General features: G+C 37.0%; 2 protein-coding genes across 2 annotated transcripts in view; one reads left to right on the top strand and one right to left on the bottom strand.

Annotated features, from left to right (window-relative positions):
- The window catches only part of anln.L (anillin actin binding protein L homeolog), a 46,379-nt gene extending 40,859 nt beyond the window's left edge, over positions 1-5,520 (top strand). The window contains 1 exon segment of the mRNA NM_001089093.1: positions 4,833-5,520. Coding sequence (NP_001082562.1) covers positions 4,833-4,956 — 124 coding nt within the window. The 3' untranslated portion in view covers positions 4,957-5,520.
- A 4,610-nt stretch (positions 5,521-10,130) lies between these two features.
- aoah.L (acyloxyacyl hydrolase L homeolog) overlaps positions 10,131-22,266 on the bottom strand; it is a 55,797-nt gene continuing 43,661 nt past the window's right edge. Inside the window, exons 17-21 of the mRNA XM_018267602.2 lie at positions 21,051-21,109; positions 20,133-20,192; positions 18,752-18,848; positions 15,692-15,768; positions 10,131-10,745 (exon numbers count right to left, since the gene is read on the bottom strand). Coding sequence (XP_018123091.1) covers positions 10,617-10,745; positions 15,692-15,768; positions 18,752-18,848; positions 20,133-20,192; positions 21,051-21,109 — 422 coding nt within the window. The 3' untranslated portion in view covers positions 10,131-10,616. The remainder of the gene's footprint in view (positions 10,746-15,691; positions 15,769-18,751; positions 18,849-20,132; positions 20,193-21,050; positions 21,110-22,266) is intronic.

Genomic DNA, 22,266 nt, shown 5'->3' with positions numbered 1-22,266 from the left:
ACCACTTACTCCACAGCATCTGGGCAGCTGAAGGCCAGCATTAACAAACACTGGCCCATGCTGAATATGGATGAGTCACTTTGCCTTCATTCCTCCGAGAAACCTCTGATGGGCTATAAAAGAGGAAAAAACTTGCGAGACCTACTGGTAATAACCGACCTCAAGGGGATCACCAATACAGAGCCCGGATGGCTTACTACTCAGAAGAAGGCTGGCTGCTACAGGTGCCCGGATTGTGTTACTTGTCGGTGCTTACTTACAGGACCTGACTTCCCTCACCCACATACAGGGAAGAGGTTCAAAATCCGGAGTAGACTCGGGTGTTGCTCGACTTACATCGTGTACCTCATAACGTGCCCTTGTGGCCTGTATTATATTGGTAAAACCACCACGACTCTGAAGGAGCGCATAGCCAACCACCGTTCATCTATTAGCAAAGCACTCAAAGAAGGCAAGGCTCTTCAACCGGTGGCTAGACATTTTCTAGCCGAAGGACACACTTTGCCCACTTTCAGATGTATGGCCATTGACCACCAACCACCCTTGCCCAGGGGGGGCAACCGGGACCAAGCATTATTGAGGAAGGAATTCAGATGGATTTACACATTGGATACTGTGGCCCCACGTGGCCTTAATGAACTATTGCCACTTGGATGTTTTATCTAGAACATCCGATGCATTGGACTTTGTCATGTCCCTTTACGTTTGCAACATTTCCCCCTTTGTTATTATCCATCTGTTGTCTTTTCCCTCCTTATATTGTAGTAACCTTTTCCACCTAATCTAGCTGGATACATGGCACAGCTAAGTGTTGCAACTTTGTTGCTTTTAATCCCAGTCAGATCCATGACTCGCTTTTTGGGCTTAGGTACAGACCTATGGGAGTATCGGGCGGTGCCAGGATGTAGGTGGGGAGTGATGCGCAGACCTGAGAGTATTCGCACTCATTTGAGTGTGTTACTGTCATGCTGCTACACACCCGAGTACCTGCTATGCAAATTCCGGCCTGCGGTTGCCAGGGAATGACTGTTGTCACTACCTGTGGGTGTTCCCTTCGGGCCGAACACTCCGCTCCGCCCCACTGTCTCCTGATTGGCCACAAGGGGCCCCCACCTCCACTGATCACTGCCTGGGTGTCTGGACACGCCCCCTAGCTCTGTGTACATTCATTTACGCTTATATTACTCCCTACTCTCTGTTTCTGCCTTATACCCAGCGAGGAGGTCTGTACTGTTGTTTTAAACCACCATGTTTTACACCAGTTAGTTTTTCTCTAAGCTCAGCATGTTTCATGTTACATACGGTTGCCTAGCAACCAGACTTGGCGCCATTATGCTGTTTTAAACCCTGCACTGTGCACTGTGTTCTGTATTTCCCTGAAGAAAGTTCCTGTGTGGAACTGAAACGTCGGATTGAATAAACCTGCTCACTTTCTTGACATCACACACACACACACACACACACACACACACACACACACACACACACACACACACACACACACACACACACACACACACACACACACACACACACACACACACACACACACACACACACACTTTTGCATGTTTGTCACACAAAATGTTTCTGATCATCAAACACATTTAACTATTAGTCAAAGATAACACAAGTAAACACAAAATGCAGTTTTTAAATGAGGGTTTTTATTTATGGGGAAAAGAAATCCAAACCTTTGTGAAAAAGTAATTGCCCCCTGAACCTAATAACTGGTTGGGCCACCCTTAGCAGCAATAACTGCAATCAAGCGTTTGCGATAACTTGCAACGAGTCTTTTACAGCGCTCTGGAGGAATTTTGGCCCACTCATCTTTGCAGAATTGTTGTAATTCAGCTTTATTTGAGGGTTTTCTAGCATGAACCGCCTTTTTAAGGTCATGCCACAACATCTCAATAGGATTCAGGTCAGGACTTTGACTAGGCCACTCCAAAGTCTTCATTTTGTTTTTCTTCAGCCATTCAGAGGTGGATTTGCTGGTGTGTTTTGGGTCATTGTCCTGCTGCAGCACCCAAGATCGCTTCAGCTTGAGTTGACGAACAGATGGCCGGACATTCTCCTTCAGGATTTGTTGGTAGACAGTAGAATTCATGGTTCCATCTATCACAGCAAGTCTTCCAGGTCCTGAAGCAGCAAAACAACCCCAGACCATCACACTACCACCACCATATTTTACTGTTGGTATGATGTTCTTTTTCTGAAATGCTGTGTTACTTTTACGCCAGATGTAACGGGACGCGCACCTTCCAAAAAGTTCAACTTTTGTCTCGTCGGTCCACAAGGTATTTTCCCAAAAGTCTTGGCAATCATTGAGATGTTTTTTCGCAAAATTGAGACGAGCCTTAATGTTCTTTTTGCTTAAAAGTGGTTTGCGCCTTGGAAATGTGCCATGCAGGCCGTTTTTGCCCAGTCTCTTTCTTATGGTGGAGTCGTGAACACTGACCTTAATTGAGGCAAGTGAGGCCTGCAGTTCTTTAGATGTTGTCCTGGGGTCTTTTGTGGCCTCTCGGATGAGTTGTCTCTGCGCTCTTGGGGTAATTTTGGTCGGCCGGCCACTCCTGGGAAGGTTCACCACTGTTCCATGTTTTTGCCATTTGTGGATAATGGCTCTCACTGTGGTTCGCTGGAGTCCCAAAGCTTTAGAAATGGCGTTATAACCTTTGAAATTGAACTCAGGTGTGATAAACCACAGTTAAGTTATTTTTTAACAAGGGGGGCAATCACTTTTTCACACAGGCCCATGTAGATTTGGAGTTTTTTTTCTCCCTTAATAACGTAAACCTTCATTTAAAAACTGCATTTTGTGTTCAATTATGTTATCTTTGACTAATAGTTAACGGTTTTTGATGAGCAGAAACATTTAAGTGTGACAAACATGCAAAAGAATAAGAAATCAGGAAGGGGGCAAATAGTTTTTCACACCACTGTATATATAAGTATAATAAATGCTATTGCATATGTACCCAAAACAGGGGTTATTTTGTTACAAAGTTATGATCATAAAATTGATAAGCCACCATACCACGTCAAGGTAAACCCCGAATGGCGGTCCCTAACTTGTTTTATATTTTATGTGCATTTTAGCATTACCTGTAAGGAACGCCTGAAGACGGCACGCGAATTGTTGCCGAAACGTTGAATAAATAAACACTTGGATATTTTTGTATTTGACAAAGACCTAGGGGTGCGGCTTTTTTGTATTGGTTACATGTTCGTTTGACCTGCACCCAGGCGGTTGGCCTTTGGGTCATGTGTGCACCAATAGTGGGTTTTGATATATATATATATATATATATATATATATATATATATATATATATATATATATATATATATATATATATATATATATATATATATATATATATATATATATATATATATATATATATCTCTATATATATCTCTATATATATCTATATCTATCTCTATATATATCTATATATATATCTATATATATATCTATATATATATCTATATATATATCTATATATCTATATATCTATATCTATCTATATATCTATATATCTATCTATCTATCTATCTATATATCTATCTATCTATATATCTATCTATATATCTATATATCTATCTATATATCTATATATATATATATCTATATATCTATCTATATATATCTATATATATATCTATATATCTATCTATATATATCTATATATCTATCTATATATATCTATATATCTATCTATATATATATCTATATCTATCTCTATATATATATATATCTATATCTATCTCTATCTCTATATATATCTATATCTATCTCTATCTCTATATATATATATATATATATATATATATATATATATATATATCTATATATATATATCTTCCAATAAGGATTAATTATATCTTAGTTGGGAAATAAAAAAAAAAAAATTATATATATATATATATATATATATATATATATATATATATATATATATATATTTTTTTTTTTTTTTTTTCCCAACTAAGATATAATTAATCCTTATTGGAAGCAAAACCAGTCTATTGGGTTTATTTAATGTTTAAATTAATTTCTAGTAGATTTAAGGCATGAAGACCCAAATTACGGAAAGATCCGTTATCTGGAAAACCCCAAGTTCCAAGCATTCTGGATAACAGGGCCCATACCTGTACTGTATTTGTCAGTCGGCAGCAATAAGGGCAAGCAAGTTTTTGAGCTCTACAAAGGTGTATGGGAGGGGATCATTCTTCTCATTTACAAATTACCGGTAAACCATAATCTAGAATATGAAGGGCAGTGTTGGTTTTGGGAATGCATTTAGATTACATAAAGGGAGGAATAATAATTTTTAACAGTGAGAGCTGTCAAGTTGTGGAATTCTCACCCTGATGTGGCTGAACTGGCAGATTCATTTCAAGGAGGGGGTAAAATGGCTTTTTAGCAAGTGAGAAAATACAAAGTTGATCCAGGGACTTGTCAGATTGCCATCTTTGGTTCAGGGAAATTGGTGAAGCTTTAGTAAGGGATTGTCACCTTTTTGTAGATCAGGTAGACTTTAGAAAAGGGACAGCTAATTATACAGAGGGCTTCTTATTAGACTGTATTTTGCTTTGAAGAAGAAATAAATTAGGATGTGGCTTTCATTTTCAGATTTTGCCTTTTAAAAAAAATTAAAAGCCATTAATATTTAATTTTAAAAATAATTTAATTAAAAAAAATTGTCAAGTATGTTCACCACAAGCCCTGTTCATTGAATTAATGTTGAAAAGAGGGGTATACTGACCTTTTTAAGTTGTGATTGGATTAAAAGTTTTGCTAAGCCAGCCTCTCTTTACTCTAGAAACTGGTTATCTGCCGACACCAAAGATGAACGGAATCTCTGGATGCAAAAGCTGAATCAAGTTCTTGTGGATCTCCGAATGTGGCAGCCAGATGCTTGTTACAGGCCTGCAAGCAAACCATAAGTATTCTGGATATTTGGCCCCAGTTATTCAGCACCTCATCTATTTTAAATATGCAGAATATATTTTGCTGCAAGCTTTTAAAGATAGTTATTTTTTTTTTTTGTCTGCACTTTGCTCCTCCTAACCATCTACAGTACTTTATACTGGAGAGTAATTGCAGAGTCTGTTGTTTACTGCCAATACTCTAAGCACCTCAAGCTGATGTAATCTGAGTGTTCTACTGGTTATGTGGCTTTTAAGGGGGATTGTGTGTATAGATTTAGATTTGTTTTGTTTTTTTATTTGTTGCCATTTGGGAGAGATTTTTTTTTTATTAGCGCTATGTGCAATATACAAACTGATTGCTTCCAGTTGATATTCATAAACCTGTTTTTTGTAATTCTGTAACTGCATGTTCTCTAAAAGGTATATGGGCAAAGAGAATGCAATTTTTACTTTGTATATAAGCTATTATGTGCGGTCTCCAAGCTCAGCTTGCTTTAATATCCATTTTTCTCATGTACTGGGAATTGTTGAAATCCTCCTTTTTTACCCAGTAATTTAATAAAGTATTAATGATGTAAATGATAGAGATGGACTTGTTTACCCTGGGAGGTCCACCAGCTTATTGCTATCATGGCATACATGGCGGTGTTCAACAGCAATGGAGTTGAAGGTTTGATATTTCTAGGTAACCTCTCTTCTTATTTGTGTTTCATATTTAGCCTGTATCCTGCCTGCATCTTTAGACTGAGAAGTTTTTTTAACGACTGTCTCTCCATGATGTAGTTATCTGCATTTTTAGAGAAAGAGCAGTCAATGATTTTTTCCCATAGCCATACCTTTTAGAAGTCTCTGCCTTAAATATTGCCATGTCTTATACAGCCAAGGAAACAAGTACAGAAATCAGTAAAAATATTCTCAATATTGACTGACTTCTAATTAGTATTGCCACAAAGAACAGAATCTTATTAAAAAAAAATGTTTTAATGTAATAAAAGCTGCTAAGACAGCTCAGTGCAGTAGTACTGACCACGTGTTTTAAGTTGTTAAATCTTTGTATATATAAATATAGAATATTACTTTGCATTTTGATAGCTGCAAAGCCAAAAACCTGCAGTTTGTGAATAGTAACAAAGGCTATAAACTCTGGACTCAAAAAAGCTAATTTTTAGCTTCAGAAAAATGTTGAGAGGCTGTTGGAAATGCACGACTTGAAAGGTGTGTGTGTGTGTAACAAGAATCGAGACTGCCGGAGACATTTCACAAAGATATTTAAGTATTGAACTTTTTTTAGGGCTGTTGTCACTAGTTAGGTGAAAACCAAGATATTCTAATATATAAATTCACTTTTATGTCTTTGTTTAATCTGTGCTACAATTTATTAAAAAAACACAGAGCGACACTAACTACAATTCTGCATTTTCTTTCTGCATAGTTTGGGTGTCTTTCTTGACTTTTCTTTCCAGTTCACTATTCATTTGTGTGTTTTGTTTAAAAAATAATTGTTTCAGAATAAAAAAAAAACAAAAACATATTATTCCGTAGTCTTCTCCGTTATTGTTGGTGCTCCATTCCGTTGTAGAGTGCGTGTTTAAAGAACACCAAATTAGAAAGGATTCTTGCTTAATTGTTTAAAATCTAGTGGAGGATACATGTTTGTAACACAGGGCATGTATACCAATGCTCAATATGGTTTTTACAGAGTGTTAACAATTGTTGTTAAGGAGAAATTGACAATTGGTTCAGATTTATGTTCAGCATAAGCTCCATGAATAGGTATTTTGTGGAACATACTTTTTGCCTACTGTTCTAATCATGAAAAACTACTCTATGGAAATTAAAACTACCCATGTTTGGTCCTTATTAGGTAGATAATTTGATCACCAGTATAGAACCCCCCAAACCCTTTGTTGTGACTGTTTTGTTAGCATGAGTATTATCTGCACTGGTAAAGTATTTATCTATATTGCAAGGGCCAGGCATGTAGTTTATCTCAAAAAATAACAAACCACAGATTTTTCCCGATTAAATCAAATTGGTTTCTTCATGTATCTAAAATGACAACCTGTCAATCAACCCTTGTCTGGTTCAGTTACAGTAACACCAAAATAAAGTAATTAAAATATAATGTATTGTTGTCCTGAACTGGTAAAGCAGGTGTGTTTGCTTCAGAAATGCTACAATAGTTGTATAGCAGTATGTAAATAAGTTGCTGTATGACCATGGGGACAGCCATTCAAAGGAGAAAAGGCTCATATTACATAGCAGAGTGCAGATACGATCCATAGGATATAATGTGAAGGTCTATAGAATATAATGGCATGCTACTGAGTTTATCTGTTATATACTATTTAGTCTGTGCCATTAGCCTGTTTCAGTTGCCTCCACTGCTACACAGCAGTTTGTTTATATTTACAATAGTAGCATTTGGCAAGCTGAAACTTTAGGCTGGTGCTATAAGTTCATTTTATAAAATAAGGAATTTTTAGCCATAATAATTTTTAGGGTTTTTGGGATAAATTATCCAGAAAGCTCCGAATTACAATAAGGCAGTCTCACATAGGGGCAGATTTACTATAGGGCGAAGTGACTGACGCTAGCGAAAATTTGCCAGTGTGACGTCATTTTGTTTGCTGATTTACTAATGGTCGCTGGCATAACTTCGCTAGCGAAGAAGATAGACTCTAGCGGTAATTTGCTCCTTTACCCCTGGCGAAGTTGCGCTCTGGCGAAGGGACGTAACTATGCAAATTCACGAAGATGCGGATTTTACTGGACGTTACCTCTTGCTCCAGACTTGCCTTCGCCACCTCAGACCAGGCAAAGTGCAATAGAGTAGATAGGACTTCAAAAAATAGTTGCAAAAAACGCTAGCGTCTTTTCCTTTTTCAGGGTGATCGGCTGAAAAATAGCATAAACTTTTTGGGGTAACTGGCTTCCCCCCTACATTTACTAACATATGGCACATAAACTATACACTGGACTGATGTATAGGGCTATATATCAACTCTATTTTATTTTATTAAGGTTTCCCGGGCTTGTGTAATGTATTGGCTGCAACATATACGTCCATTCAACTTTAACTACCTGCCGTATGCAAATAAGGCAATGCTAGCACAACGTCGCTTCGCTTGGCGCAGTAATGCTAGCACTACTTTGCCAGCGTTCAGCGCCCTAGACGCAACTTTGGATTTTAGTGAATTGGCGTTGTCCTAGCAAAGTGTTGCGATGTTAACAGAGCCGTCGATGGCGAATTTTCGGAGTTAAGTGAATTTGCCCTATAGGCTATATTATATAGTGGATAATGTACCCCCTACTGTAATTTATAAAGATATAATAAGTCACCGAGGAGTTATGTGACCATATAAAAGCACGAGGCCGCAGGCCGAGTGCTTTTATACAGGTCACATAACTCCGAGGTGACTTTTGATATCTTTATAAATTTTAGTAGGGGGTACATTATGCATTATAATCTACAGGTTTTTTTGTGTGCAATGTCTCACTTTTATGTATGGCTTTGATGTATGTTCTTTGAAACACTGTGTTGTGTTTAGTTTTGTGTCTGCTAAATTTGTTTGTTCCCCTTGTGTGTGTTCACCTTATTTAATTTTGTTTCTTGAGTTTCCCTGTAGTTGTTTGTACCTTTATTTGTGTTGCTTACAGTTTTGTTCAGCTTGTTCTTTTGTGCCTGCCATGGGTGACGTCATCAGCTGCTACACAGGATGGGGAAAGGCAGTGATTGAGGAGTGAGGCCGTGTCAGGAGAAGTCACTAAGCATGGGAGGGGGAGTAGAACATAAAGGGAGAGAGAGATTTTCAGTGATTTCCACTGCCAGGCTACAGGTCACATTCCTCGCTCATGCTTTGGAGCCAGAGAATAGAATGTGCGCGTCCCTTGGCTGTGCTGATCACTGTCAGTCTCAGGGGTGGGGGCGGGTAGTGTGAATGGCACAGTGTATAGCGACCAAACCCTCCCACCCACGCACTTTCCCTAGCGACCTTTGTGCTGTGCGGCTCCTCATGCACTGCAGACACTGAGCAGAAACCCGGTGCCTCGCTCCCTGACTTTTGTTATGGCTCCGGTTCTACAAACACCTCAGCTCTACAGGAGGAGACTTGTCATAGTGGGAGGGAGACCGGCGTGAGATCCTGAGAGACGCATCATGGGAAGGCGGAGCGTAACTGGAGACGAAGGGGCAGGGAGAGAGACTGAGGGGCGGATATCTGACAGGCAGAGGGAGAGCAGCGCTGCATGAAGTAAAAGAACTCCGTGCTTGAACGTAAGATGGAAGGGGAGACGCAGGGAGGGAGCTGCAGCGTAGGTGCTGCCTCTGTCTTAAAAAACGGCGCGTTCTGACGTCAGAACGCGCCGTTTATAAGGATATAATTTACAGTCTGGTCCCATAGGGAAATGACCAGACTGTAGATTATAATCAAATAATCATTACAAATTATTTCCTTTTTCTCTGTAATAATAAAACGGTACTTTGAACTTGATTCAAACTAAGATATAATTAATCCTTATTGCAATCAAAACCAGCCTATTGGGTGTATTTAATGTTTAAATGATTTTGTAAGATTTATGGTATGAAGATCCAAATTATAGAAAGATCTATTATCTGAAAAATCCCAGGTCCCGAGCCTTCTGGATAACAGGTCCCATACCTGTATTGCGCAATATCTTAAAACAAAGACACTACCCCTATACTGATTGCTTGTTAAAAGATAATCATACTGGGACAAAAAGCTGAATTCTGCTAGCAGAGCTATTGAAAGCAGCGAGGTTTCGTTTTTCTGCCATAATTTGTGTGAAATGGGGCTTTTACTGCAGTGATTTTTGGAGGATATAGACTGATGCAACCACATCCGTTAAATGCCTAAACTGGAAAATCTACAGCCTGCGCTTAAGATATAGAGATCCCAATCATGGAAAGACTCCTTATCCAGAAAATACCAGGTTCCAAGCATTCTGGATAACAAGTACCATAACTGTACTATATAAAAAAAACAACTAAACTGAAACGGTGAACAATCCCTTTATGTTGATATTGCAAATTGGCATAGAAATCATTGCAGTCTACAGCCATGCAGCATGTGGATTATATATTAATCTGGTTCAAAAGGTGATCTGGCAAATTTACATTATGCTGTCAAATTATGATTTCTTATTTTTAATAGGATGTTACAGGATGTGACATTCAGAGCCCAATGTCCATTAATCCATTTCAACAAAAACATTTTATTTTTATTTTTTTTAGTACATTACTGTAGTTTAGATCATATTTATAAAAACACCACTATGGCTCTACAAACAATATACTGAAAACAGTTTTTGTAAACAGACCACTCCATAGAAAACTATTGCTCAAAATACAAAGCGATTAGTTGAAAACCAAAACATTCCATAGTGACTTTGCATGAGAACAAGACTATTTACTATTCAGTCAATAAGGTAAGGTTCTGCGAGTTGAATGCTACCCAATGCTTATTTTTTTTCAGTGCCTTTTAGTTCCTCTTGTAAATACACACATAGGAAAGGATGTATACAGATAATTACACCTCTCATACAGAGTACAATTGTGTGTTAGGTCAGTGGCAGATATTTTGCTACCTCCAGTGACTTCTTCAACCTTAGCTCTATACGATTGGTTGGAAAGTTTGCTTATAACTATTCATGACTTAATGCCCTCCTTGGTCTCCAAATGTTGCCGTAATTTCTTCATTGTATGGATTATTTTTTCCAAACACTTCTGGTCGTGAATTTATAACTTCTTTCCAGATCAAGTCTGCTCCAAGTGCAGAAGCAATCTGTTACCAAAACACAACAGAGAACAACTTAAATGTCCTATCTTGATATGCTGTTAGATATACTGTAGTTAGTGGTATTGATTGCAGTTTTATAGTTATATTATGTATAGTGTAGTAGTAGTAGTGTAATTTGTTCAGTAAAATGCATGTTGGTGCTTTACAAATCTTCCATTTCTATAAAATACTTTTGTTTTTCCCTTACATTCCAAGGCAGTAGTTACTGTACATAGAAACCGCCACCTGTGGGGAGTTAAAAATATTGCTCCCAAATTTAAATCTTTCCTATAAAGTCTATGGGGCAAATTCACTAAAGCGTGAAGCGGCTACTGCTAGCGCAAATTCGCCAGCGTGATGTCATTTCGTTACTTCACCGATTTACTAATGGCCGCTGGCGTAAATCCGCTAGCGAAGTTGACCTACTCTAACGCTACTTCGCACCCTTAGGCCAAGCAAAGTTGCGATATGGCGATTGGGATGTAACTACGCTAATTCACTAACTTGTGCATTTTACTGAAGGTTACCTCTTGCGCCAGACTTGCCTTCGCCACCTGAGACCAGGGGAAGTGCAATAGAGTAGATAGGGATTGCTTCAAAAAAAGAAAATTTTTCTAAGTCCCAAAAACTGCTGGCGTCTTTTCCTTTTTTAAGGGTGATAGGCTGAAAAAGATCGTAATTTTTTTGGGGGTACCCTCTTTTCCCCCCTACATTCGCTTTGCTTGACGAATTAATGCTAGCGCAACTTCGCTACCTTTCACCTCCCTGAGCTCAACTTCGGATGTTAGTGAATTAGCGGCGCCCTGGCGAAAAAAAAGTGTGGGGAAGCCTGCGCTAGCGCAACTCCGCAGGTTAGTGAATTTGCCCCTTTATTGGCTAAGATGCTAAGCAACAGGGAGTTCCCAATGGACACCATTCAGCTGATTTTGCCCCATATAAAAACACTTCATGTCGCCATTCAGATGAGGTCCTCCTGCTGCCATTTCTATACAGGCATTTTTCATTCAGCATCTATAGGCTCTTCCAGCTCTGTTTAGGCACAGGCATATTACGTGGACATGGAGTAATGCAAGGAAGTAACCTCAGCTCCTCCTCCTTGGTGCAAAGTTTACATAGTATCAGTAGATTTTACTCCATTACTTTTTATCTTTTCCTTTGTCCCCATTTTACTACACGACGAATGCTTCTCCTGCTTATATAGTGACCTGATAACCGATGGTCCCAATATGTTGTTTGTTCCTACTCCCAGAAAGTGGCACCCTTACTATGTTTTTGTTTTCCATGCAGCCCTTCATTGCCATTACTCTCTTTTTCTAGGGATGGTTGACAAAACAGATAAAGGCTGAGCTAAGACTAAAACGAAATGTAAAAAAAAAATGTAGTTCACCTTTATGTTAACTTTTAGTAAGATTTAGAGTGATATTCTGAGACAATTTGCAGTTGGTGTTCATTTTTTATTATTTGTGGTTTTAGAGCTATTTAGCTTATTATTCAGCAGCTCTGCAGTTTGCAATTTCATCAATCTGGTTGCTAGGGTCCAAATTACTAGGGATGCACTGAATCCAGGATTTGGTTCGGGATTCGACCAGGATTCTGCCTTTTTCAACAGGATTCGGATTCGGCCGAATCCTTCTACCCGGCCAAACCAAATCCTAATTTGCATATGCAGATTAGGGGCGGGGAGGGAAATCACATGACTTTTTGTCACAAAACAAGGAAGTAAAAAATGATTTCCCCTTCACACCCCTAATTTGATTATGTAAATTAGGATACAGATTCGGCCAAATCTTCTGCAAAGGATTTGGAGGTCTGGCCGAATCCAAAATAGTGGATTCGGTGCATACCTACAAATTACCCTAGCAACCATGCATCAAGATACTGGGAATATGAATAGTAGAGGGCCTGAATATAAAGAGGAGCAATAAAAAGTAGCATTGAAGGGGTTGTTCACCTTTAAATTAACTTTTAGTATGATGTAAAGAGTGATATTCTGAAACAATTTGCTATTGGTTTTAATTTTTTATTATTTGTGTTTTTTGTAATTTAGCTTTTTATTTAGCAGCTCTCCAGTTTGCAATTCCAGCCATCTGGTTGCTAGGGTCCAAATTACCATAGCAACCATGCACTGATTTGAATAAGAGACTGGAATATGAATAGGAGAGACCTGAATAGAAAGAGGAGTAATTCAAAGTAGTAATAACAATACATTTGTAGCCTTAAAGAACATTTGTTTTTAGATGGGGTCAGTGACCCCTATTTCAAAGCTGGAACGAGTCAGAGGAAGAAGGCAAATAATTCCACAACAATACAAAATAAATAATGAAGACCAATTTAAAAGTTGCTTAGCTTTAGCCATTCTATAACATAATACAAGTTAACTTAAAGGTGAACCACCCCATTAACAATACATTTGTAGCCTTACAGAGCATTTGCTTTTAGATGGGATCAGTGACCCCTATTTGAAAGCTCAAAAAAGTCAGAAAAAGGCAAATGAAAACTATAAAAAAAATAAATAATGAATGAAAAGAATGAATTGAATTAGCTGTTTTATAACATACTAAAAGTTAACCAAGAGGTGAACCACCTCTTAAAGAAAGCTTTAGCCTCTATTTTATGTCTGGCTGCAACAACAAATTAACATCAGAGAAAGTTGAGAAACTCTGTATGTTGTACAGAGACGATGTTGAAAAATCATTGGTGCCCTTCTGCCAGTATGTAGAATTTTGTTTTCATGAATGAAAGATGCCATGCTGAAATAACTTTTGAGTTGTTTAAGACTTGTAAGATTTTCAGAAAGTTTAAATATAACATGCAAAATAAAAGCAACTGTTGTAACAGTATGAAACCAATAATATTAACAATCTGGACAAAGTAGAAACTGCAAAGAAATACACTGTATCTAGGGTAGATCATTGAGTATGTATGAGGATTTTGAAATTGCAGATAAGGTCCCTCAAAAATCAAATTGGTATTAGTGCAAGGTAACTGCTGTGATGGGGATAAATACCTTCATATTGAGTATATGATGCTGACAGTAAGAGATACTGTGAGGCTACATAATTCATCAGAACACTTAATGGCCAGATAGATACACCTGACAATCTGTCGTTATAAATAAACAGAAAACGTATTTTCCTGTTAATGAAACCTTAAAAAAAAGCTTAAATCATATTTGTCAAATCTAAAAAGCAAATGATAATTTCTGAAAAAAATTGGAGTTTTGGTTCCCTTGCTTGGGTCATACTTGAGCCTAAGCTCGTGGAAACAATTAGAAAAATGACTTCACCCGTTGAGGATGGTTCTGGGTTAAAAGCTCCGATAGACAGAAATGCTTACTTATCGGTTGCAGGTCATTTTAAAACTGCTGTAGGAGCAACTTTGGTTGTTGATCTCTTAAAACCTTTTCCTTTAGTCCAAGAGGGCAATTAGACAGTCCCTTGGTATAACTAAGTATAACTAACTTATGTAACCATCTCACTTGCTAAAAATACATCCAACTTTTTTTTAAAACTATCTAATGTATCTGCCAGTACAATCACTTCAAAGTGAGAATATCACACAACTCTTACTGTAGAAAACCCTTTCATACCTAAAGATGGAACCTCTTTTTGTTTAATCTCAATAGACATCTTCTGAAGACTAATACAGGTCTGGCAAGACTAATGCTTCGGAGAATTTATTATGTGGCCCCATATATGGCATAAATAAATGGGCTATATTTGTTATTTGAAGTACGTTTTCAGCATTTATCAGGCTTTTTTTTTTTTTTATTAAATGTTGCAATAAATCTAAAATATCTAAAGTTTTTAACTTTATTACAGAAACAAGAACTTGCTCAACTAGCAATTGTATTAACGTAAAGTACGTAGGCATTGGAGTTGATTAGAGCTGCAACAAATCAGGGTATCTCCTAAATAGCGATAATCAAATTTCACAAATTTACTGCTAAATGCATTATCTAATTTTTACTACATTTAAGCATGATAGCACACGCTAAGATTCCGGGGAGATTAGTCATTCATCAACAAATCTACTCTTCCTCGGGCAATTTATCTCCCAAATTTTCTTCCCGCCTCTCGTGAGGCAACTTCAGGCGACTTAAGAAAACAAAGCAATCCGAGTACCATCCGACTGGAGATTCACGTTCTTTCCGGCGGTAAGGAATTTCGGGGAGATTAGTCACCTGAAGAAGAGGAGATTTGTCGCTGGGCAACTAATCTCCCCAGAATCTTAGTGTGTGCCACCACCCTTAAGCCCATTTAACAGTTACAGGGTTATTTACTAAGCTCCGAATACCCGAAATTCCCCGAAATCCGAGAAGTTTGTGATTTTTTGTGTTATAATAGGCTTTTAAAAAAATCACATTTTTCGGAATTTATTAAACCCTCCGAGGGCTAAAAAGCCCGAATATAAAAACACGGCATCTCAAACCTGTAGAGGTTGCATAAAAGTCAATTGGAACAGTCCCATTGATTTTTGGTTGTGTCGGGGGTTTCGGGCAATTTCACAATGTTTTCTGAGCTAAGTTTGAGTTTTTGGGGAAAATTCACGAAAAAATCGTGAATATCTGAGTTTTTTCCCACAAACCAAATTTTCGGGAAAATGTAATAATAAATAAGTGTTAAAAATGTGAGCGTCTTGGATCGGAGTTAGTAGCAGCCGATATCGAGATAGATTCGGACCTTGATAAATAACCCCCTTAAACAATACCAAGAGATCCAAAATAACTGGAACCACAAAGATTTTATAGCTCAAAAAAATTATCTGATTTAGGCATATACTCATTAACTTTGCACGGTTACTTAGCTTCTAGGCGTTAACACAAAAGTGAATTAATGGTATGATTATACAGATAGTTTCGAAAGAGTTAATTTTGCTGCGAAAACATAGCTGGGTTCATAAAACATCAGATATTTTTACTTAAAAATGGTGACAAGTATATGTTTCTTTACCTGGTTAGGATGAAATCCATCTACTGGTTCAATCAGGTCGACTGGATCCTTTCCTAAATTCCTCCATTTTTCAAATACTGTAACAACAATAATAATAAAAATGCAAAGAAAAAATAATATATAATGATATGGCACAAGGTATATTTTAAGTATATTTTAGAAAATATTCCTGATCCAGATCCACACCTTAGATCAGGGGTCCCCAACCTGTTTTACTCCTGAGCCACATTTAAATGTAAAAAAGAGTTGGAGAGCAACACAAGCATGAAAAAGTCAATGAGAATGTCAAATAAGGGCTGTGATTGGCTGTTTGGTAGCCCCCTATATGGACTGGCAGGCTACAGGAGGTTCTGTTTAGCAGTACACCTGGTTCTTATACAACCAAAACTTGCCTCCAAGCTAGGAATTCAAAAATAAGCACCTGCTGTGATGCCACTGGGAGCAACATCCAAGGGGTTGGTGAGCAACACGTAGCTCGCGAGCTACTGGTTAGGGATCACTGCCTTAGAAGGAGGATCAATTTTTTTTTGGGAAGACTGAAAAGGAAACTCACTTGTTCATTTAAAGAAATATAATATTTTACCTGCCTTTTTTCCATAAAAATGAATTTGTACAGGTTTTGAACTATATAAAATATATTAATATACTATATAAAATGAACAGCAAATGAAATGCTGTTTTAAAGAGTCACTTGTGCAAAAGTAATCATTATAGCCAGGGTCTTGCAAAGATGTCAACCAACCCCATGTCATGAGGTCGATAGAAATTTTTTTTAAAGACTATATTCATCTTCACTGGGGATGGACCGAATCCAGGATTCGGTTCAGGATTCGGCCTTTTTCAGCAGGATTCAGATTCGGTCTTTGCATATGCAAATTAGGATTCGGTTCGGTATTCGGCCGAATCTTTCAAGAAGGATTCGGGGGTTTGGCCGAATCCAAAATAGTGGATTCGGTGCATCCCTAATCTTCACACATCAAATAAAGTCTCAAAAGGCCCAGAATGGATCATTATTACCCTCATGACATTAAGCTGGTTGACATCGCTGCAATTCTGTGTAACACATTTTCTCTTGGGAGTTACAGTCAGTTGTAACTTGCCAGACCTGTATTAGTAAGTGAAAAAGCAGTATCCTCTATGTCAATGAGTATAGCTCCTAAATAGCATTACAGTGTACACTTTGGCCTGCAGAATCTGTCACAAAGCAGTTTATATTGGAAGGGCACAGCAATGTCATGCACAGACATTACAGTAATGCACAGTGAATATGATCCATTTCCAAAGGGAAGGCTGCTATCATTATTATAGCTGCTATCATTATTTTGATTTAAGATATGTATGCATAGGAACTTGGCAAGTGTCAACACAATGAACACTGCATTGTGAAATAATGTACAATGAAAATGTGAGGAACCATGAAATATTTAAATCCTAGCAATGACTCATTAGTTCAATCAGGATGCACACCAGTGGCTTAAAAGCATAACGAGTTGATGTTTTAGTAGGAAGTAACATCATTTCGCTTCAGCTTTTCTAAGATAATTTCCTTTGCACAAACTGATGATTTTACTTATATAACAATGTAGCCTAATGCAAATTTAAAATCCTTTCAGTGAAAGGGAAGAATTCCACAAAAAAAATAAAACATATTCATGGAGAGGGGACAGAGAGCTTGATGAATGAAACATTATGGCACACAGTTTGTGTCCAGGAGACATATTGCTACAGAATATTTGCCTGTGTGAAAAATAAAAGTAGCACATTTTATTACTACAAGAAGGAAAATAGTGTGTTGAAAGGATATAAATATATAAGAGGGGGTTGGGGTGGTCTTTTCTGGCCACGGTTGAGCAGCTTCTCTCCTGCAATATTATAATAGCAGATTGATTGGATTCTAGTGAATATGACACATTTGTGCACAACTGCAGATGGGAACAATTAAAAACTCTTAGTTATTTAGTATGTCGTATGCTATAAAAGGATAACCACTATATTGCCACAGATAAAATTTTTAGTATGGGAACTTAATCAATCAAAAAGGAAGAACTGCTGTATGTATTAGCACATACAGTATCCATATAAAGCATAATCAAGGCCAACCAATTGCTTGCACTCACTATTTAGGTCCTTTAGAAGCTTGGCTATCTCAAACAAGATATTTCTACAATCAATTAATCAAATATGGAAAAATGAAAATGATAAGAACCTCTCTATATATTGTGAGGGTAACGTCGCCTAAACAGAAATTAAAAAAAAATCAGACTAATGGTTCTAAGTAACCAAAGTTTCTTAAACTCTCCAGGAAGGACTATTATTTCTTGGTTGGGGAACCTCACCAATCCCCTTTCTGAATATATTGATCATCTTTTACAGCCCTAGTAGTGGAACAGAAATCATATTTGAAAGATTCAGCACAGCCTATCAATATGTTTAAAGAAAAACTATACCTCCAGAATGAATACTTAACCAACAGATAGTGGCGTAACTAGATACTGTATTACTCATGGGGCTATACATCATGGACCCCACTACAGCCGCAGGGTCTGCTTCCTCTGTAGTTACGCCCATGCAACATTTAGTTTGTATCATATTAATCTACAGATTAAGAATGTTACCAAACTGAAAGATACATTATGCCAAGTCACTGTGGGGTGTATGAGGACAATCAAAATCTCATGCTGGACAATGATTTTTATAGTTTCAGTTTATTTTATTTTGATCCTTAAAACAACACAGGAGATCATGGACCTGTCACTAGATTATTTTGGCATAATTTATTTGAAATAAACCAGATTTAATTCAGTTAGAAAAAGTTATCTCATGGTTCATCACATGAAAACTTCTAGATGAGATTCAATTTGAGGAGGAAAACCTTTTCTCCTAATTTAGTTACAGTTTTACTCCATAGACTTTAATTGAGCTTTTATGTGATTAAACAGTGAGATAAGTATTGTGAATTGAATCACGCACAATAGGTTTTCATGGGGTAAACCTATTTCTCATTGAATTTAATCTGTCCCAATATGTGAAAAGCCAGTAAAAGAAATGTAAAACATTTACCTCTCTCATAAAGTCTATCAATGTAAATTACATCAAAATTATTAAATTTTTGTGACACTGCGATTTCTTTAAGAACATCTGAAAGCTGATTGGCTCTCTGAAAGAAAAAAGTAATAATATATAATTAAATGCTATTTAATATCGTAAAAACATTTGTTTTTTAAATTAAATAGTCCCACTATATCTGCTGAAACACTTTGCCTTGCTTTACCTACCTTCTTTATTCCAACCTTACATGGTATACCCTAGTTCTACTTCTTGACTTTCCTTCTAAGATCATAATTCCACTGAATCTCTCAAGTATATAAATACCTTATATTGCCCCTCTTTCGTCTAATCACTAGGCCAGTTTGTGCCATCTGTTGTCTCCAAGATAGATACAATATCTTGGCTATTGGATACAATTTTGTCAAACTTAAACCAAAAACCAAACTGAAAAGCAGATCCGAAATAGCATCTGAATGAAAATAGTGGATTATCTAAGCATTTACTCTAAAATTAAAGGAACGGTAACATCAAAATATTAGATCATTTTAAAGTAATACAAATATTAATGCAATGTTGTCCTGCTGTGTTTGTTTCAGAAACACTACTATTGTTTATATAAATAAGATGCTGTGTAGCAATGGTACACAGTACATGATATTTTCATTTCTTTAAAACACTAATTTTTTTGGTGTTTCTTTAACTATAGAATGAAAAGGCATTAAAGGGTGAATTTACAATTTATTTTTACTGTAAACATAGTCAGCCGGAGGTCAGTTGTCTGTGAGGTTAAAGAAGTCTCCCTGAAGTGGGCAGTTTAGACAATTTCAATAAAGGACTGGATGCATTAGCAAGTGATACAGTATATTGTAATAGAAAGCTGGTCCAATTAAAAGGAAAACATACCTCCCCCTCTACACAATTTTAGACATAAGTTCATTTGATTGGACTTTTTCGAAAAAGGTGAATATTATCTAAACTGTATTTTGTTTTACAAAAAAATGTATACTTTTGCACCCCAAAAGTATACCCCTAAGCAGTGTACTATCAAACTGCCAGTTTCTATACAACATCCTTTGTAGCCACGCATATCTTAAGGTCAGCTCTTGGAGAATCTCCTCAAATAAACAGTCAGTTAATAATTTGATTACTTGTACAGAGTACAGACATCTGTGACCTAATTAAGCACAACCGTAAAAATGCTACACATAGGAGAGACTGACCTTGATATAAACGTATCTCATTAACATTCTACTGCAGCTCTTATACTTACAACTTATTTTTAGTCCATTTTTTCAATAGGGACATCTTTGTTTTAAAAGGTATATGATTATAAATGATGAGGTCCTTCATGATAGCATTTTATTGAAAGTCATAAACTCACACAGATACTAACCTCTGTTGTTAGATTTCGAACAGTTTCATTCTTGTTCATCCATCCTTCACAAGGGTTGCTCTAAACACAAGCCACATATCCTTTGTTTAATATTTGATAACTGAAGTGCCATGTTTGCTCTGCTTTCATTTACCCAGTATTTTGGCCAACAAACTACACTTTGCTTGCATTTTTAGATACTTTGGGAGTTGCAGGAGAAAGAGCATTTATTTCCATGAGGCTCAGGATGCTACATAGCCAGAAATGGTCACAGTGATATTACCTTAGGCTGCCTGCACAACTTATTGGTTCTACTGAATTTGCCTGAATTCAGCATTATAAAAATTGTGACTTGATATCCTTTACACTGCATGCAACCGTTATATGAATTGGATGCCATTCCTAACATAAACACATCTTGAGGACTTGGAGAAAGTAATTTGCATCTAACCCCATGTGAGTGGAATGTTTAATATAGCTGCAGAAGGACTATACATTCTGGCAGTCTAAGTAAAGCAGTTATAGAGGTGTACAGTCACTGACTTTTGCTCCTAAGCATATCTCTAATAGAGGGAATTGGTTATATATACTTATAATAAAAATCATATGATCTATAAATATATTTGTTTATAAGCAGTTTTACATGCCCAATAAATTCTCTCCTATGAAGTGGAGAAATGGTCTTCCCACCCAATATTGTTGTTTTCATATACCCACAAGTGAATGACATAAATGTTGGCAAACACCATATGACAGGTAAGTGCCACTAGTTCTGCATTCTAATAGAGTACAGAATATTAAAATGTCCCTTTGTCATGCCACCCACCCTGCAGATACTTTGCATTGCTTTGTCTGTTATGGCAGGAACAAAAGTTAAATTTTATCTTAAAAGAAAAAAAAACATAAACAGATCTTGACAGTAATAGTTCTTCATCATACCTTAAGACAGCTTAGGAAACTGTACAGTTGATTATATGTCACATCTTTATTCAATTGCCCTGTTTGACAAAAGACAGAAAAAAGCAATACAATATTTAAATGATATAGTAGCTGTATTTCAAGGAAAGCAATGTGTTATATCTTCTATTAACAAAAAGGGTGTTTTGGGCAGGAGGGATGTAGTTTCTTATCTCCTGCTCTCAGGACAGTTCAGATATGTTTAAAAAAGAAAACTTTTTTTCCAATGGGTTTCTCATTGGAAAAAGCCACCAACATACTCATTAATCCCAAGATTGTTGGCATAGCAGTGCTCCTGCAACAGTGGTCAGTGGACAGTAGGCTGCACTACAAAAAGGACTAATAAAAGGTATTTGTAGTACAGGTATGGGACCTGTTATCCAGACCTGGGGTTTTTCAGACAGCGGATCTTTCTGTTATCTGGATCTTCATGCCTTAAGTCTACTAGAAAATCATATAAACATTAAATAAACCCAATTTATTGGTTTCACTTCCAATAAGAATTAATTCTAGTTTGGATCAAGTACAAGGTACTGTTTTATTATTACAGAGAAAAAGGGATTCTTTTAAAAAAATGTTTATTATTTGGATAAAATGTTGTCTATGGGAGATGGTCATTCCATTATCCTGGACAACAGGTTTTCGGATAACGGATCACATACCTGTATATGTACCTGTGTCCTTACTGCTAGAATAAACCTAAAGTGCGATATGCTGTGCCTGTGGCAGTTTGTTCCACACAAAATTGGAGTGCTCACCTCAGACAATTTTCCTTTCGGATCAGGTGCTTCTAGCAGTATTCGATCACGCCTGCCACGGATCCAAACTTCAATTGTAGAAATCCAATATACTGCAGCACACTATAATTTGTGTAAATATAAAGGTGTACTTTATTTGGCTCAAATACGAGCAGACATGTGGCAACGTTTCGGGCCTCGCAGGACCCTTTCTCAAGCCTGTGGCAGTTTGTTGTCAGTACAATCTGTCCTGCAGTGACACACTTGTACAGGTATGGGATCCATTATCCGGAAATCCGTTATACAGAAAACTCTGAATTACGGAAAGGCCATCTCCCATAGAATCTATTTTATCTAAATAAACCAAGCTAAAATAGTATTAATCCTTACTGGAAGCAAAACCAGCCTATTGGATTTATTATATTTGATTTAAGAACAGTCAGACTTGAAAAATTTCAGTC

The sequence above is a fragment of the Xenopus laevis genome, chromosome 6L (genome assembly GCF_017654675.1).
Source record: "Xenopus laevis strain J_2021 chromosome 6L, Xenopus_laevis_v10.1, whole genome shotgun sequence".
In the NCBI taxonomy this organism is placed as follows: Eukaryota; Metazoa; Chordata; class Amphibia; order Anura; family Pipidae; genus Xenopus; species Xenopus laevis.
This window is presented reverse-complemented; position numbering and strand designations above follow the sequence as displayed.